Genomic DNA, 19,710 nt, shown 5'->3' on the forward strand with positions numbered 1-19,710 from the left:
ATGAATAATCTCCTGAAATATCGTCTTGAATGTGTAACGAAAAGCTTACATGAACTATTAAGTAACATTCGGAGGTTTCTGGTTTCTCGATTTACAATTCTGAGCACCGTGATAATGATAAATATGCAGGAAACAATTGCTTTATGAGTCTTTGCTGCCTTTCTTTGGCCTGTTGTAGGTGATGGAGTGCAAATTAATCTCCTCTAACCCACGATATTGCTGCCTGAGCTCTAAATCGAGGGGATGCTGGCCTGGAAGTGCACATCCTCTCTTGTCTTTGTTTATCAAGAGACCACAGGATGGATGGTGTTTGTGACATGATTAATTCATTTAGTGTCTTAATAAGGCGTGCAAAGGGTTTCCTATCCTAGATATATCCTATCTCATCCTATCCTATTCCTATAACAGAAACCCTGATCGTGTTCACTGTTATTCCGTTGGCAGATACTCTTTATGTTTTGTAAAACACTGTTCGGAAATAATGAGACGGGAGATCGGTGGCACTATAAATACAACCATGTTAATTGAGGCAGGCACGTGAGCATCGCCTCCCAGTGTGATGATTAGGGAGATGCGTTACTGGTGGACTGCTCCCACCTATGACACACACACACACACACACACACACACAAGCAAATAAACAAACAAACACAAACACACTTCAATGTGACCACAGGCCGCAGTGAGTCAAGTGGCGTTTGTTATCATGTCTATAAAACAAACAAACAAAAGAAGCTGAAACCATTAAAAGAGCAGAGGAACATCAGCAGCATTAGGGTAATAGAAAACTAATGTTCTCTAGGTGTTTTATATCTGCAAACCTCTTCATAGCCATCAAATTGTCTCATATTTATAATGGTCATTGGATCACTGGCATAACATCAAAAGCAACGTCATTATCCGCATACCTCTAGAGAAACAACAACAACAACAACAACAACAACAACAACAACAACAACAACAACAACAAAATAATAATAACAATAATCAAATAAGACGGTCAAATTTTAAAAGAACGTTACTATGCATATATATATATATATATATATATATATATATATATATATATATATATATATATATATATATATATATATATATATATATATATATATATATATATATATATATATATATATATATATATATATATATATATATATATATATATATATATATATATATATATATATATATATATATATATATATATATATATATATATATATATATATATATATTCATCACCGTGACCCTCACCCATTCATCAAGTAACATTATTTTGACATCGTTTTGAAGTAATCGTCCTCACCCGCCTTTCTTTCATTAAGCAACTTTGAAAACAGGAAATATGAGTAAGACCTAAAATTTATGAACTGTAAGGAGCTAGGAGCGAATTCATCACGACCTAACAAGCTATTTATCCACTGCAAGCTAGCTGACATGATTACAAACACATCGTCATTAATTGACAATCATAAATGAGACAAATAAAATAATAAACAAACAATAAAAGCAATGTACCATATATAGGTTCTTTACCCTTTCTTCTTCTTCATGACGATCACACTGACACATTTATCCACTACAGATTTTGTTTGTGTGGTTTTGGAGACGTTTCCATCAAAGGACACGCGGCGCCACCACCTCACGCCAGCATGGCTGCCGCTTGGCCCCGACCGATGGTGGTGCTGCTGCTGGCCCTCCTGGCGGCCGCCGCAGGCCTGCTACACCCCGTCGACACTCAGGGTATGCACTAAGGTTTTCTTGCATATAATCACTTATCAAAACAAATGCACCACTTAGACAGTAACTAAACATCCTTACCCCATTGGCTAGTATGCCCTGGTGCACTTTCCTTTTTGTTCTTTTCCCACATTTCTCCAATCTGAACGGTTAACGTGAGGGTCAAGGCAGTTTAAAAGAAACTTCTATATTTTCTCTCTTTATGTTAACTGAAGGACTTGCTTTATTATGCACACACACACACACACACACACACACACACACACACACACACACACACACATATATATATAAATATATATATATATATATATATATATATATATATATATATATATATATATATATATATATATATATATATATATATATATATATATATATATATATATATATATATATATATATATATATATATATATATATATATATATATATATATATATATATATATATATATCTATGGTATATATATATATATATATATATATATATATATATATATATAGTCTGCTGCATTTCCTTAATATCTCTGGATAAGCTTCCATGGAGTAAATATTATAAGTGTTATAAGTACGAAGAGTCTCCGCTACCTATGTCTACCTGCCTGTGTTGAATGTCTCTTACCTTTCGTCTGCGCTTCCCCAGCCCTGCAGTGTCACGGCGTCCGGGAAGTAGGAAAAGACAATCGGGGCGTCTTCCCCTTGGACGAGCAGGCAACCAAAAGCATCCGATTTAGCTTCCCCGTGGGGAAGACCTGGAAAGCGACCTTTGACTTGGGAGAAGGATCTGCTGAAAATTATCAGAGTCGCTTTCTCTTGAATATCGCCAAGACTTCAAACGCACAGCTGGCCAGGCTAAAAGTAACCACATCAGGATCGGGAACGAAGTTTCTCCTTAACACCAGGGTGGACAGCAGTTGGCTAGAGGGCGAAGGTCAGGCAACGCTGTTCTTTGGGGAGTCAACACTCAACATCGCCTTCATCAACGGCGATAGCAAGTTCCTCATGCAGCTATCAGTGCCAGAGGTGAGTAGAAGAGATGTCTTGGGTACGGATGGAGAGGAACGATGCCAAGTAAGAAGAAAAGATGGACAGGGGAAAATAAACGTAATGAACAGCTTGTCTTTATTTTCAGCTGGCGGGACTCAGTGCCGTGCAAGTGCATGAACTCGAGCAGGTGGAGGAGTGTGAGGGTCCAGGAAGTGTCCCAGGTGAGTCTCGAGGGGCAGCATGTAGAGGTGGGAGGAATTTCTTAACCTCTGTTACAGCTCAGTCATCCCGTAACGAGAGTCACTTTAACACACAAGACATTAGGCATATTTCGTAAAATTAAATACTGCATTGTTTGTATTCTTCTCTTGTGAAAGGTTGTCACTAAACAGTTTCTTTATTTCTCACTTTAGACACGATAGCCATGACCACTGCTAAGACGACTACCACCACCACGACCACCACCGAGCCTACAACCACCACCACCACCACCACCGAGCCTACCACCACCACCACCGAGCCTACTACTACTACTCCCGTTGCTGAAACATCTACCACTACTCCTGTAAGTGCAGAATCTTCCCCCTTGACCACTGAAGCCACTTACAATGCCACCACCTCAGAGGATGGCCTTACCCCGGCCTGTGTGCCCACTGGAAACAACGTGACTGTTGCGTGTCCCACTCCCTCCAACGACTCAGTGCCAGCTGTGGGGGTCACGCAGTGTGAGGCCGTGCCTCGGTGGGCGTGGGCGTGCGCGGGGCTGGCAGTCGTGTTCTTCGTCTTCATTGTGGGACTCATCATCTACTCCATAACCCTCTACAAGCGTAGCTTTAGACTTGGTAAAGGCATGCAGGCCTCGGGAGGGTTCGGGATGACGGCCCAGGACATGCACTACTACGAGATGAGAAACAATAACCTGTCGATTGGAAACACAGTCCCGCGCATCGTGACGCCCCGTCCTTCGTCCACTCCCGGAATAACGCCGAGTCACAGCACCAGCCGTTTGTCCCACAGCCTCTCTCCTTCTCGCTCTACTACGCCTTTCCCATTTCTTCATCAAAACACTGACCTGGACGACTCTAAGAACACCGCCACAGAACCGAAGGATAAATCTAGAAGCTCTAAAGTATCCTTTGCCGAGGACTGAGGTCGTATCGTAATTTACATTGGTAAAGCTATATATGCTCTGTGAGCAACATTTGCCGGCGTGTTGCTTGTGCTAATACAGCTGCCTTAGCAGCTCTCTTGCTCAGATATATGCTAATATCACAACATAGGTTAATCTGAAATCATGTGTTCCCGTGATTTTAATTGACCATAACATTGCAACAAACAGTTGCCCCTCTGCATTTGAGATCACGTAACCAGTCTAGAAGAAGATGTTGAAAATACTTTACGCTTAAGAATACTTGTCGGTTCATATAAACGTATTATACAATATTACACAAATTTCTTCGTGTGGCATCGTCATCGATTAAGTTACCAGACCCAAGGATGTGACGGGCTCGGCCAAGAAAACTTTGCCGAAGAGGCGCAAAGCATGAAGTGAGTTACTGTCTCTTGGGTGTTCCTTTGATGCTGCATACTGTTGCATGACTGGCCCCGTGAGGTAATGTTCAGTCATGCGTTTGGGACAATATGAACATGTGCAATATAAAATGGCTGCCATGACATGTGTGTGTGTGTGTGTGTGTGTGTGTGTGTGTGTGTGTGTTCTCTTTGCATAACACACTTGTATCACAAGTTTATTAATGCAAACCTTTATATATATATATATATATATATATATATATATATATATATATATATATATATATATATATATATATATATATATATATATATATATATATATATCAATAAACAAGCTTAGGTCATAGTAAAAAGATATTTTCATTATTACCTCTTCCAAGGGAAAAAAATTACTCCCTCCATCCCTCCATCACTGTTTTCCAGTTTATTTGCTTCTTTTCTCCCCTCTGCCTTTTCTTAACCTTCCTCGGCCCTCAGCGATGATGCTGACTTCTCCAAGTTCCTTTTTTCATGGACTCTTAACTTATTTTCATGTGGCTCGAAGCTTACCCTTTCCATGTTTCTCTTAAGTGAACAATCCACTTTTCACAGGATTTTTATAATATAAAGAATAATATTAAGGTGTTTAAATAGATTTATTCAGAAAAGATGAGCTCGAGCAGGTGTCCTCGATCATATGTCTTTTTTTCTTGTTATAATATAACAGGCAATTTTTGGGTATAACATATTATGTCATAACAAAAATTGCCTCGTCGTGTAAGGTGACCATGCACGATGACTCGTGTGTGACTTCCCACACCTCTGCCAGGCACACTGAACCGCGGGCACGCATGGCGATGACGTCACACACACGCGCGCGCGCGCACACACAAAAAAACATCTCTCCCTGTTAAAACATCCACAAACTCGTATCAAAGAAAAACAATAATTGTTTTCCCAACAAATGCTACAAAATAAACCCCCACACAAAAAACGCGGATATGAAAGATGCATAGATATAGTTTTTGCACGTTTTTTATTCACTTGTGACTCACATATACTATACAAATGTAGATATTTATATATACAGTAAATGTACAATATAACACACACATATATACACAATCGGGAGCAAACAGTTCCCTCTAGACTCGCTGAAATTGCTAAATGGACTCGCTTGTGTACTACCACCTTCCCCAGCACTGCAACACTCGCCTCTCCAGCACCGTGGCGTTGAGTCCGCCCCGCCCGGCACAGTGCAGGCGCGTGAGTTGTGGGATGATCACTCGGCTACCAGAGGCAAGCGGCATGACTAGCGTTACCAGAACAGACAGAAACGTTGACTTGAGTTGTAAGGAGGATGGGAGTCTGGCGGATGATGTGGACAGTGTCTCTCTCTCTCTCTCTCTCTCTCTCTCTCTCTCTCTCTCTCTCTCTCTCTCTCTCTCTCTCTCTCTCTCTCTCTCTCTCTCTCTCTCACCCACACCCACACCCACACACACACACACGGCCACATTGATTTTTACTCTCGCACAACTCTGGTTACTTTTGAATCTTGTCTCACTGAGGAGCGTTTGGACAGGATTTCCTTGGACGTTATCGAAGACTTGAGTGGCTCCGTCGTGGCCTGCGCTAAGGACCATGTGGCAACCCAGAGACTAGGCAAATAACATACTGAAACAAAGAAAATAAACTGAGATGTATATAGCTTGGTGGTTATGGCGAACTTTTGTATTCCGGAGAGCAGAAATTGACTTAGTGTTGAAATGCTGGAACGTGACACCAAGATATTCGAGTCTCTGTAAACATGCACGCCTCGCAGGGCTGAAGAACGAGACTCTCCTTCTTTTCCCTGGTGTTTAGAAGAGTAAATTTGTTTCTGGTTACTCGTTCACCTGTCCGAAGCACATACTCACTCCACGACTCAACAGGCTACTTATACCATGTTACTGTAATAAAAAGAATAATAATAATAAATTGATAAATAGAATAAAAATGTTATCATTAATATAAAGTAATAATGTAGTGATCATTCTAGCCTGTTTACTCTAAGCTGAATTATAATTAGCGAGTGCGATGAGGCGCCATAACAGTGTAGTGCCAAAACTGACGTAAAGAAGTGCGCCATAACCACCGCGGAGTAAGACGAGGAGCGCAGAGCCACGCGCCTGCCAGGGTAAGGAGCCACAATGCCTCTGATCACCGCCGGCACCCGACGCTGACCCCTAATGTAGGAATCCATCGGCGTAGGAATATCACATCAAGACCTTGCACTGGACAAGAGGTACAAAAATGCCTTATTGTAACACTAACCAACTGGCTGTCGGTCTCACATCAACAACATCGAAGGGGAAACAAATGAACGTCCACCGGCCCCGAAGGACCCATAGTTGAAGAAGGTCGAAGTGCCAAGAAAATATAAGGTAGGCCTTACGCTAAGAAGTTCAAAGACTCACTCATGACTCGGTTTACTGGCTCACACTGCGTTATATAAAAAGGACTCGAAACACTGAGCGGGGGTCAAGCACACAAGCAAACATTTTACAAGGAGGATAGGGGGGTCACCGGGGCCTGACCAGTACAAAAACTTTATGACTAGTGAATAGCTTGAGTCTGCTGTGGTGCACGCGTGCACACCTCCAAGGGCTGCCGCGAGGGGCTGCACCTAATAATGCGTCCATTGTCCCGGTGGGCGAATACAAGGTCATGTGCACACACCACAACGCGTGTTTCCACACCAACACGCGCACACAGTGATTCATGCACACGTGTTCACGGCGGCTGTGCTCACTCCTGCACTAACACCTCCCGTTGTGTGCACCTGCTGGACGTCAAGTGCACGTTACTAGTGCAGCACGAAACTAGTCAAGTGCATACACAATGTGCCTACAAAAGATAATCTCTAGGGAAAAGGACATAGAAAAGCTACGGCTATGAACACACTCGGCTACGCTGGCTGGCCGGAGCCGCCCGCCCGCCCCGAAGGTCAGGCAGGGACGGGGGACTGCGCTCACCCGCCGCTTTCCTTATCTTCCACATGGAAGGCTTGTCCCTCACTCTCCATGTCACCATCGGCCTCGAGGTTCACTTTTCGCCGCCGACAAGGACACTCGGCACCAGCTGAAAACGGAGGAGCATTCCGCCCGGAGGTTCCTCGCTTCTTGTCACATTGTTTTTGTATGGAAGTATTTTGTTACCTAAAAATGTTTATTTTCATGTTTTATCTCCTTTCTAGCGTCTCCTTTTCAGTGTTTCTACTTAGCAAATTTCACCTTTTCTATTTTTTTGTCTTTATCTTCACCATTCTTAGATTTCTTTTTGTTATCATCATTCTTCGCGTCCTTCTTCTTCTTTTTCTTATTTGTGGACGAGTTCGTGTGTCCCTTCCCCCCTCCTCCTCCCCCTTTCTCCGTATATCATATGAAGCTGTTGAGCTGTTGGTGGAAGGCGGCCAGGTAGTCGAGGATGAGCTTGGCGTGTGGCCGGTCGTGGGGATGGATGGCCCAGCAGAAGGCCATCACCTTGTACAGGTCGTCGGGGCAGTTGAGGGGCTGAGCGAGGCGGTACCCGTCACGCAGGTACTCGGCCATCTCGCACGCCGCCACCTCCACGTAGGGCTGCTGCGCCAGGGTCGTCAGCTCCCACAGCAACACGCCGTAGGACCACTGGAGAGAAGAAAAGGAGATGTGTGTAAAGACTGAGGTCACACAGGCCAGGTTGGGTTACGTGTATGTTCATATAATGTTAATTTACTTTCGTCCCATTGTTGAGTTATATTTATTTTTAGGATACGTTTTTGATTTTTTTTTTTTAATTGTTAGCATGTGAGTGTGCAGGTGTGTGTGTTGGCTTTGTTTTAATTCCATTCCGGACAACCGTCTCTATTCCTTCTGAAGCCAGTGTTGCCAGACTCACCACGTCGCTGGAAGTAGATATGACTCGGTCCGTGATGACCTCGTAGGCCATCCACTTGATGGGCCTGGCCAGCTCAGCTCCGGCCGATTCGTAATCCGAAGGGAAGAGATCTCGGGAGAGGGCGGCGTCAGTGATCCGGAGCTGCAATTTTTCGCTCACCCTGTGTGAAGAACCACACAAGAGTTGCTTTAGAAGAGATCATGAATCAATAAAATCTAATAGTAACTCATGGCAACTTTTCCACCAAAATGTACTTGAAAAATTCTCCACTTCTGATCTGAGAGAAAAGAGCAATATTGATCGAACGAGGCGTTTGTCCATGGCATGGCACCAACCACGAGAGACACTTACACACAGTTTCTGGCGGCAACGTCCCCGTGCAGGACATTGGCCGTGTGGAGGAAGGCCAGTCCGTGGGCGGCCTGCACTGCCAGCTCCACCAACTCTGCCGCACGCAGGTGTCCGCCGCGGTGCTCTTGCAAGTACCTGGTGAAGAGAAGGTGGATTGGGGGTTGCTGCTGCGGACACAAGATGCTTTTAGAGTTCTTTTAGAGTTTATACCTATCAATATTTAGACAAATTAATTACAGAATGAAGACGAAAGACGTGTTAAAAAGATCCAGTAAAATGATTAGTCTGATACTTAAAGCGGAAAAAAAATAAAGCTACATACTCGAGGAGAAGGTCCCTTGTTACTGGTACTCACTGTTTGAGGTTCTGGTACCCGTGGAAGGGATAGATGAGGAAGGGAGAACTGTTGTCCGCGAAGGAGATGCCGACCATAGTGAGGACGTTTCTGTGGTAGAGGTTGAAGAGGTGCGTCCCCTCCCGGTAGAGCGCCACAACCTCGTCGTGCGGGGCGCCCTCCGTCACTGTCTTGATAAGCACCTGCTGGTCTTGCTCCGGCCGGTCACGCTGTATCCACCCTCGAAACACCCTCCCGAAGGAACCCTCATGAGCCACGGCAGTCAGACGAACCCTTTGCCTCTCAACCTGGCGGAGGAGGTGATGAAGGGAGTGAAACAGGTGTGAGGGGAGCTGATGGTGACTTGTGAGTAATAGAAGGGAAGAAAGGAAAAAATTAATTATCATAGGGGAAGTTCTACAGGAAATGAAAAAAGTAAAGGTAGATGTGAAATAATGGTGAGGTGAAGGGAGAGGCAGTAAAGAGCAATGAGGACGTGGAACATAACGGGAAAAGAAAGGAAGAGTAAATAACATCAAAAGGCGAGGACACAGATGATAATGGAAGCAAGGAAGAAAGTCATAAGAGAAGGGGAGGAAGGAAGCGACAAATTAAGCGAAGAGACAGAGGGAGAAAGTAGTAATTAAGGAGCAATAAAGGAGAGGGAATGAGAGACGAAGGGGTGATAACGGGGGAGATAAGAAGGAGAGAGAAATTCAGTGAACGAGATAATCTAAACGTTGCAAGGAGGACATTACGCCATTTTCCGTCCTTAAATCTGAGAGGGAGAGACCGATCACAGACGCCAACTCGGACTCGTAAAACTTTATGAGCCCAAACTGCCCAGCGTATCCCTATTATGCCGATGATTATCCTTTTTTCATAGTTTACGAGTGTGAAGGGTGAGTGAGCAACCGGTCATATGGCAAAAAAACACATTAAGCATACATAACAGTACTTGGTTGCAAAGATGTCGTGTTATTTCTAATCTGCGAGGTGTAAGCCTTATGAACCAGATTTTATGCTCTCTTGCACCCACCGGAGTATTAACTATGATATCAGATTTGAACTATGACCAGTGACCTCCCAGATTCTTGCTTGTGATTGGCTCGGTCACTTAGAGGCCTCCAGAACAATTTATATCATATCAATTAACCTGAAGACCTTGACTCACCTCCATCTGTCTGAACCTCTCCTGAAGCTCTGCGGCGGACGGGTCAACGATCACCTCCGACCTGCTCAGGGAACTCGAGGACTGACAGGTGTCTCTGCTGCCACTGTCCCTGCTGGCGTCACAGGCGTCCCTGCTGCCGCTCTCCCTGCTGCACTGGGTGAGGGAAACTGTGGTGGAAACTTGGTTGTGGGCGTGGTCGGGGGTGAGGGGGGTGAGGGGCGTGATGGGGGTGGTGAGTTTCCTGAGGGAGGCGTAGGAGTTGATGGTGATGGAGGAGGGAAGCGTGTAGGTGTTGTTGTTGGGCGTGGCGGCGCGCAGCAGGGTGGAGTTGGTCATGGGCCGAGCCTTCACGCCGAGGTCATTCACGCTGGAGGGGAGACGCATGAGGAGTTACAGTGGGGGGTGGAGACGATGGGCAGAGATATATAGCCCTGTGAATAAAAGGAATATGGGATTAAACTCAGCAGAGATTAGCCAGCCTTTTTGTTTTTATTTATTTTTGCCCCTGAAGTGCTGCCTTTGGTGTGAAAGAAAAAACTTGTTATTAAAGAGAGCAGAACTTACGAAAAAAAAAAAAAAAACTAAGGATACAAAAATGACGTTAAAAAGTGCAACATACAAGCGGTCAATCACTACATCACATGCCAGAGCAGAGAGTGGAGAGGTAGATTAGACTTATTAAAATAAGTACTATGTGATTAAGTGTCATCAAAGAAAGGAGAAAATACGAAGATACAATAAAAAACTAAACAAAAACATAAATAGTGCAACATACAAGCGGTCAATCATAACCCCCAATGCCGGAGTGGAAAACTGATTAGCCCGCAGGAGGACGCTTTGTAACGCCACATCCGCCGCGGACTGACAAGCGCAACATAAAATTCTTAATCCTTATCATTGTTTTAAAAAGTAAGAGAATTTGTGCAAGGTAAATACTCATGGCTTTCGCTGTTCATTGCTCGCGTTATATCACGTCGCGTCAAAGTGGATTGGGACTTTTTATTTGGTTTTGTTTACTTCTGTTTACTGTATTGTTTAGTCAGCACCTGGCGATATATTAATGAAGTGAGGAGAAGTTGGCGGACACGTTGCGGACACGTTCTCTCAAGCAGCGTGGTATGGGATTATATATATTTTTCATTCTGCGTAGTTTATTTAGTTTCATTTACTTTACTGTTGATTAGTCAGAACTTGGCGATATATTAATGAAATGAACAGAAGAAGTTGGCGGACACGTTGCGGACACGTTCTCTCAACTTGTGTAGCGTCCCTCCCTTCTTACAGGTTCTGCCATGACTGAATAATTTAAGCTGATCAGTCTCCTGCACTGACATAGTATTGCACTCTGGCCTTGATAAAGAGAATGTATTATGAGCATCTATGAGAGGTAAGAACGCCAGGATGTGAAGTAGATTATTTTTTCATAGGTTACGAGAGTGTGGAAGGCGGATCAACAACCAATTATACAGCAAAACAAAAACACAGTAAACATCCATAATAGTACCTGGTTGCAAAGGTGTCGTGTTATCTTTAAGCTGCTACGTGTGAATTATATAAGAATGGAGTTGTAATATTTTTTTACAGCCAATGGAGTGTTCAAAGATAACTACTACTACTACTACTACTACTACAACAACTACTACTACTACTACTACTACTACTACTACTACTACTACTACTACTACTACTACTTCATCTCAAATCAACTCACTCAAGAATCCTGAGGTCGCGGTTCCTCTTGATCTTCCTCCTACTTATGTAGACGACGATGACGATGATAGTGAGGACGAGGGTGAGGCCGGCGAGGGAGGGCACCACGTAGTAGGCCACAGGCATGGACACCTCGCCGCCCCTCTCCCCTGGCGGACCTAAGTGAGGGGCGTAGGTCTCAGCTGACTGACCTGGGGCGGGAGGGAAGAGAGAAGGGGGGGGGAGGGAGGGAGTTAGGACAGGGCGGGACTAAGACTGGTATTGTCACACGCTTCTATCCCTCACATAACTATTCCCAAAGGCCGAAAAGGAGTTTTAATTAGTGTCTTTAAGGTCCATGGTACAGAAGAAGGGTCAAACTACCAAAAGCGTCATAAAACTACCCCGGGAAATGCACAAAACTCCCAGGAAAGCTTAATTAAATATGTGTACTTGGACGCCGAAATGTTTAAGAATATGATCCTAAGACTTATACAAATGATGACCTGCTGGGAGAGTGAAGGATGGTATGAATGTAAGTCAGGCTTTTGAGTTACACGGAGTATAATCTGAGGCTCAGGGGGGGAGGAGGAGGAAGGGGCAGCTACAGGCCAGGGATAAGACACACGTGCATAAAGAAGAGGTAGGTATTCATCAGGTATGTATCTTCAGGTATCCAGCGGTAATCGGGTCCATCTGATAAGGGGTTTCCGGCTTGTTTACGGGGCACGGTGCATTCTTAAGGTCACTAACTCAAGGCTTATCGTGGCTCAACGCTGCACACCGCCCATTACGACTAACACACACGCGACCTCTGCCGATGCATCCCTTACCTAGCAGTCACCCTCCATGCAGCACATCCTTCCCACGTAGCTCAGCCCTTCTTCTCCCATCATCTGTCTCACCTCCCACTTACTACACACTCACAAGACACTTTTCCCCAGGAGACTACAAGGACACACTCAGCATCCCCCCCAAACGCACTTTATACTTCCAATACAACATATTCTCATTTTTTGCCAGACCACCCTTTCACAGCCTTCTTAGACACCCCCAGCACACCGTCTCTCCCTCTCTCAAAGCCTTCTAACCTATCCTTCCCAACACACACCCTCTTCCACACATAGCCTCTCACACACCCTCTCAACACACCATCACACACTATACCCACACACAGTCTCTTTCACACTCTCCCCAACAAAAAACATCTTCCATACACAGCCTCTCACAGCCCCTCTCACACTCCCTCTTCCATAACCTCTCTATCACACTCTCACGCTCCCTCCCTCCTGAACACTCACCCTCGAGGCAGATCTTGCGCCGCTTGAAGTAAAGGACGGTGGGCGGCTGGCGGGGCCTCGGTGACGTCACGTTGATGTTGAGGATGACGTCGACCTCGGCATTGCGCAGGCCGAGGCAGGGCAGGTCCAGTCTGAAGGTGAGGGGCTCCTGGGGCACGGTGCCGGTGAGGGAGACATTGACTGAGGGCGGGGCCATGGGGGAGGGTCCGGGCGGCTCCGTCTCGTTGGTCCAGATGGCCATGTTGTACAGCACCTGAAGGAGAGATGATGCATTGCTCAGCACCGGTGGGAGGGACGGCGAGGAGGGAAAGTGACGGGAGTTGGCTACCCTTAACAGCTCTTCCGTGAGAAATAATGGTAAGAAGTATATAGACGTTGTGCACAGGGCATGAAGGATATGTAGTTTCCGTGGTAGCCGCAAGTGGTGGAAAGGAGGCACGCTGAGGGGGTGTTGTTTACTTGGTGTGCTTTTTCTCCTATGGCAAGAGAAACATGTCACGGGCTAAACAGATAATATAAAAAAATGATCGCAAAGGTCCTACATGTAAAAAAAAAAAAAAAAAAGCACAATATTAAGAGCAAGTTTAGTTACAAAGGTATGCTGGTATACAATAGACAAACAACGCGTATAAGGTAGTAAAATATGTATCTCCCTCTGATTCATAAAACCACACTTGAATGAAAGCCACACAGAGAAAAAAATGTAATATAAAAAAGAAAACACACAAAAGGAATACAACAAAAACACTGGTAATACAAAGGAGAAAAATCACACTCATATGAAACACTAGACGAAATAAAATCTAATATTTATCAGAGAAACAAAGGAAAATAAAAACTGGGCGGCTATTGTGCGCGAGATGAGCCACGGGCGCCGCGCACTCACGACCATCTCGGGGCGGGGATGGTCGCTCCTGGTGCTAGTGGATGGCATTCATTAAACCCACACGCATTGTTTCCCTTGCCAAGGCCGGTGTTAGTAGGAGGCAGCTGGAGGCGGAGGCGCTGCTATGATACTGCTCTAACAACCATAGCCACCACACACACACACACACACACACACGGAAGGCTTGAGGACTCTGGGCAACATTTCAGACCAACATACACTTCCTTTTAGTACTTCCACCTTCTACTCACTCTCCTCCGCTTCCCAAACAACCTCTCGACCTCTCCAACCCCTCCACTCTCAACATGCACTCAGGAGGTTCGGCTTCTGCTTCCACTTCCTCTTCAGTGCTTAACCTCCTCTTCCTCCTTCTCCTACTTCAGTTCCTTTGCTTTCATTCTCATATTCTGCGTCTTATTTCACTTTTCCTTCCTTTGTTTTTCTCTCCTTATTTCCCCTTGCTACCTTAAAATTCTATCACCTTTTCCATTTCCCTCTCCTTCTCGAACTTCTCTTCCTGCTTTCCTCCTCCCCTTCCATCTGTCTTCTGCTGTTTCCTTTCTCGCTTCATATCCTACGACCTTTTCCTTTTCCTCCCTCCAACTCTGCCTCCTTTCTTCCTCTCCTCTTTCCTTCTGTGTCTTCCTTTTTCTTCCTTATGATCTTCACCTTTCCCACTTTCCCCTTCTATTTTTCCTGCTTTTTCTCTTCCTCTCCTTTCGGTCTTCCTTTCCTGCCTTATACCCTACTACCTTTTCCTCTTTCCCCCTCCAACTCTCCTCTCTTCCTCCTCCTCCTCGTCGCTCCGCCCCGCTTCCCGTCATATCCTTCAAGGGGAACACTCTAACATATGACAAGCGACGACCGTTTGCGCCGAATACCTCGACAACCAGATGACACACAGCCGATTACGCGCGTGTAACGAGGACAATCTCGCCGCTCTGGGAGGCAAGAGGCCACGATTATTAGGCTACGGTGCGGCGCGGGGCGAGGCGAGGCTTTGAACGGGCAGGTAAACGACGCCAGGTATAGCAGCAGAAGTAGTAGTAGTAGGAGGAGGAGGAGAAGGAGGAGGCGTAGGACTAGGAGTAGTCTTCTCGCACTAGTTCTGCAATTGACGCCAGGTATAGTAGTAGTGGTAGTAGTAGTAGTAGTAGTAGTAGTAGCAGGAGGAGGAGGAGGAGGAGCAGTAACAGTCTCTCCGCACTAGTTCTGCAATCCTTCCTTCCCATAACTCCTTCCCCTCGCTCCCCTTCCTCGTCTGTCTCATTTTCTTTCTCCTCAACTCTTCCAAATACTTATCTTCTCTTCATCTGCCGCAATATTCACCTTCCCTCGTTAGTATTATCTCTTCTACCTCTCTGCATCCTCTATTCCCTTCCCTCGTTTCCTCTTTTCTTCCTCCCTTCATTCCGTCCCTCTTCCTCTCTTCCTCCTCCGACTCTTTATCTCAGTTATTTTTCCCTCCCTCCCTATCTGTCCTTATAAGCTCCCTCCTTCATTCTCCCCTTTTTATTACACATCCTACCCTTCCTAGTCCCCCTTTCTCCCTACCCTTCTTCCTTCCTTCCTTCCATCCTTATATCTTTTCTCACATATCTTTTCTCCTTTCCTCCCATCCTCCCTCTCTCCCTTCTCTCCCTCAGGCGACGTGTGAGTTACAAGCAGGACATAGCGCCACCGTTACAGCGTCATAACGTAATAATCTGAATCCTGGCATGCGTAAACAGCTCATTAGGGTTGTATGCTGGTGACGGAAGGGGAGGGAAAAGGGAGGGGGAGGAGGAGGAGGGAGCAAATAGGGATGGTGACGAAGTGGGAGGGAACAGATGAGGGATTGGTTGAGGTGGTGACGGAAGGGAAAGGGGAGAGAGAGGAAAGAATGGTGATAGAGGGAGAGGGGAAAGTAAGAGGGAAATGGGGAGAGGTAGGCATGGGTGGTCAGGTAGGGGAGGGGGAGGTGAAAGAGAAGGGAGAGAAAGGGAAGGATAGGAATGGAGTGGGGAGGAAAGACGGAAGGAATAGGGGGAGGGGAAGGTAAAGATGGTGACGGAAGGGAAGGGAAGGTGAGAGGGGAAAGGGAAAGAAAGGGAGTGGAAGGAAAAGGCGGAAGGTTAAAGGGGGGAGGACGAAATTGTGACAAACTGGAAGGGGAATTACAATGTCCACTCCATTTTCACCTTCTTCATTTTCCCTTTCCTCTTTTCTTCCTCTTCTTTCCTTCCACACACCTTATTCTTATCCTCTCCTCCTTCTTTCTCCTCCTCATTACTTCTTCCCTCACCCCTTGCCTCTTCCCTTCTTCTCCTTTTCCTTCCTCTTCTTTCCATCAACACCTTATTTTCATCCTCTCCTCCCTCTCTTTCCTTCTCATTACTTCTTCCCTCATTCCTTAAACCTCTTCCTTTCTTCCCTTTCTTTCCTTCCTCTTCTTTTCTTCCACACACCTTATTCTCTCCTCTCCTTCCTCTCTTTCCTTCTCATTACTTCTTCCCTCATCTCCAACCTTCGCCTCACGTTCTCACTCTCATTATCCTCATTCTCTCCTTTTCTCTCCCTTTCATTACCTCCTCCCTCGTTCACCATTCCCTTCCCTCATCAACACCCTCGCCTCACGCTTTCTCCCTTTTCCCCTCCCTTTCTTTTCTCCCTTTTCTCCTTCCACCATCCCCGCCTCGTGCGCAGGAAAGAAAAGGCGAGGAGTTAGGCAGGTAAAAAAAGAAGGGTAAAAATCTTGGCTTAAATGTATTACGAGCTCGGTGAAGAAAATGTGGCTCGTGCTGCTAATAACAAGGTGGTGGGGGGGAGGCTTAATCCCCCGACGCCCCAATTACCTGTGGCGGGTGTTCAGGTGTTACCTCCGCCCTTTGGAGCTACCTGCAATTATCGGCCGAAAGGAAAGACGCTGGCCAGGACGACACAGGGAAGGAAGGAAGGAAGGAAGGAAGGAAGGAAGGGAGATAGGAAGGTGGGAAGGAAGGGAGGTTGATAGGAAGGAAGGAAGGAAGGGAGAGAGGAAGGAAGAAAGAAAGGAAGGAGAGAAGGAAGGAAGAGGGGAATTAATGAATGAAAGAAGGAAGGAGAGAAAGAAGGAAGGGAAGGAGAGAAGAAAGAAAGAAAGGAAGGAAGGAATGGGAAGACCTAAGAAACAAGATAACAAAGAATAATAGCGGAGAAAAAAAAGGAGAGGAAAAGAGTTAACGAATATTACAATGAGGGAGAAAGAGGGAGGAAGATGGGAAAGAACAAAGAAAGGAAGGAAAGACGGAGACTAGACGCAGATGAGGAGAGAAGTTGAGAAGAATAGGGGAGGAAAAATAATTAAATAAATGAGAGTGTATGAGAGAAAGAGTGGGGAAAAAGTGACTATTAAATAAGGAAAAAAGAAAGGTAGGAAAGAAGAAAGAAAGGAAGGAGGGGAGGAAGACAACTGACATGGGTGCGTGGGGGTCGAATAGTTCCGAAGAAAAGAGTGAAAAAATGAACCAGAAAATGAGAGAAGGTGAGAAAGAGGGAGGCAGAGCGTAAGTGAATATTAGAAAAGAAGGAACGAAGTAGGGAAGACAGGAAGGAAGGGTGGAAAATTGACATAAAGGCGAGGAGGACAATAGTTCGGAAGGAAGGAGGGAGAGAAGGAGAGGATATGAAAGAGAGAGAGAGGAAGAAAAAGAGAGAGACTGGCGGAGACGAACATAAGGAGGGGAGAGAGAAGAGAGAAAGAAGGAGAGGATATGAAAGAGAGAGAGAGAGAGGAAGAAAAAGAGAGACTGGCGGAGACGAATATAAGAAGGGGAGAGAGAAGAGAGAAAGAAGTAGAGGATATGAAAGAGAGAGAGAGGAGGAAAAAGAGAGAGACTGGCGGAGATGAATATAAGAAGGGGAGAGAGAAAAGAGAAAGAGGGAGAGGTAAAAACAAAGAAAAGGAAAACAAATAAAGAATAGGAGTAATAACAGTACGATAAATAGAGGTGGACAAGACCTTTCCTGTACCCATACTATAAATCGTCCCCAGATCACCGCCAAAAGTACCCCATTGAAAACTTTGCCCTCAACTCGGGGAAATCAGCGACCTGCAAAGGTAATCAACATAAACAAGTCCCCATAATCGCCTCCCTAAGAGCGGCGCCGTGAAGAGCTCCAATTGGAAGAAAATTAAAAGAGATGAGATGGGGAAGGCAAGGGTTGGAGAGAGAGAGAGAGAGAGAGAGAGAGAGAGAGAGAGAGAGAGAGAGAGAGAGAGAGAGAGAGAGAGAGAGAGAGAGAGAGAAACCCACTAAAAATAAACAGGCAAGCAGACAGAGAAATTAAAAGAAGAAAAAAAATAAACAGAATGGCGAACTTAATAACTCCTCGTCATCTTCCTCCTCTTTTTTTCTTTCTTTATTTTTACATCTTACATATTGTAAATGAGTACATATATGTCGATGAGCGGGTAACGGCCCGCTGCTAGGGGTCTTCCTCCTCGTCCTCTCTCTCTCTCTCTCTCTCTCTCTCTCTCTCTTTCTCCCGCCCCACCGTCCCATTATACACGGATCATTATCTATTCGCTTATTCTTCAATTTCAAGATTTCTTTCCACTCAATTATCCCGCTGGCCTTTCCTCCCTCTTTTCCTTTCCTTTTTTTTCCTCCTTCATTTTTCCCTTCCGACCCTACACCTCCCCTCCCCTCCCTCAGTTCCTTCCCGGCCGGCGTGGTGGACAGACAGACAGCCAGCGGTTATGTGTGCTGTTGTGGAGACTAATTAAGACGTGGAGAGGCCAATTGGCGGCGCCTGTCAGAAGCACACTCGCCTTGGGTTACATATGGGCGTGTAGGGGGTGTTGGAAGAGGGCGGATGTGGATGCGAGGGGGTATATAGCTCGTGGAAGGTCAGGAATGGGGTGGGGAAGGAAGGGGTGCAGAAGGTGGAGTGTGAACAGAAGTGGATGGGAGAGGATCAAAGAAAAAGAGAGGGGTGAGGATGAAGATAAAGGAAATAGGAAAAGGAGAGAGAGAGAGAGAGAGAGAGAGAGAGAGAGAGAGAGAGAGAGAGAGAGAGAGAGAGAGAGAGAGAGAGAGAGAGAGAGAGAGAGAGAGAGAGAGAGAGAGAATAAAAAGAAATAACAAACAACCACCTATTTCAAATTGGTCTATAGGGGAACCGGATGTGACCGAACATGGGATGAATATTGAGAGAGAGAGAGAGAGAGAGAGAGAGAGAGAGAGAGAGAGAGAGAGAGAGAGAGAGAGAGAGAGAGAGAGAGAGAGAGAGAGAGAGAAATTGATATTCACCCCCTTCTTCATCCAAGCTGTGGGGTATATATTGCCTTTTTGGTACATCTGTAGTCTTCCTTTTTCCCTTTTTCCTCCTCCCCCTTCTCCTCCTTCCTCTTTCTCTGCTCCGTTCTCCAATTTTTCTCCTAGTCTTTATTTTTTTCTATCTTCCTTTTACTCATTCAATCATTCTTTCCCTCTTTTCTCTCTCTCTTCTTCCTCTTTCTTCTCTCTTCACTCCGCCCCTCCGTACGCCGTGTCAGAGCTCCAGGTAACTTCTGCAGGTAATTGCACGTCTGCCTGAGGTAAGCGTTGCCTCGAGAGAAAACAAAGCAACAGCAAGATGCGTTTCTTCACACCCTCACGCTCCTTCCTTGCTGTTCTTGGATGGGGAAGTGCAGACTCTCTCTCTCTCTCTCTCTCTCTCTCTCTCTCTCTGAAAATGGGTGGCAATATAACGCAGTCTTCCCTCTCTCCTAACCCTCGATGTACCAGTAGCAGCTTAAGTTTCCCTTCCTCGGTATATTTGTTACCTCCGCGACACTGACTATA

General features: G+C 45.5%; 2 protein-coding genes across 2 annotated transcripts in view; one reads left to right on the forward strand and one right to left on the reverse strand.

Annotated features, from left to right (window-relative positions):
- LOC127004206 (mucin-5AC-like) overlaps window positions 1-4,260 on the forward strand; it is a 5,473-nt gene extending 1,213 nt beyond the window's left edge. Inside the window, exons 2-5 of the mRNA XM_050871730.1 lie at window positions 1,592-1,749; window positions 2,395-2,774; window positions 2,884-2,959; window positions 3,152-4,260. Coding sequence (XP_050727687.1) covers window positions 1,659-1,749; window positions 2,395-2,774; window positions 2,884-2,959; window positions 3,152-3,888 — 1,284 coding nt within the window. The 5' untranslated portion in view covers window positions 1,592-1,658 and the 3' untranslated portion in view covers window positions 3,889-4,260. The remainder of the gene's footprint in view (window positions 1-1,591; window positions 1,750-2,394; window positions 2,775-2,883; window positions 2,960-3,151) is intronic.
- Window positions 4,261-5,270: 1,010 nt separating this feature from the next.
- The window catches only part of LOC127004294 (tyrosine-protein kinase Dnt-like), a 76,973-nt gene continuing 62,533 nt past the window's right edge, over window positions 5,271-19,710 (reverse strand). The window contains exons 4-10 of the mRNA XM_050871857.1: window positions 13,018-13,270; window positions 11,739-11,928; window positions 10,028-10,394; window positions 8,875-9,161; window positions 8,520-8,654; window positions 8,169-8,328; window positions 5,271-7,918 (exon numbers count right to left, since the gene is read on the reverse strand). Of these exons, the coding sequence (XP_050727814.1) occupies window positions 7,670-7,918; window positions 8,169-8,328; window positions 8,520-8,654; window positions 8,875-9,161; window positions 10,028-10,394; window positions 11,739-11,928; window positions 13,018-13,270 (1,641 nt within the window). The 3' untranslated portion in view covers window positions 5,271-7,669. The remainder of the gene's footprint in view (window positions 7,919-8,168; window positions 8,329-8,519; window positions 8,655-8,874; window positions 9,162-10,027; window positions 10,395-11,738; window positions 11,929-13,017; window positions 13,271-19,710) is intronic.

The sequence above is a fragment of the Eriocheir sinensis genome, chromosome 27 (assembly GCF_024679095.1).
Source record: "Eriocheir sinensis breed Jianghai 21 chromosome 27, ASM2467909v1, whole genome shotgun sequence".
Taxonomy (NCBI): domain Eukaryota; kingdom Metazoa; phylum Arthropoda; class Malacostraca; order Decapoda; family Varunidae; genus Eriocheir; species Eriocheir sinensis.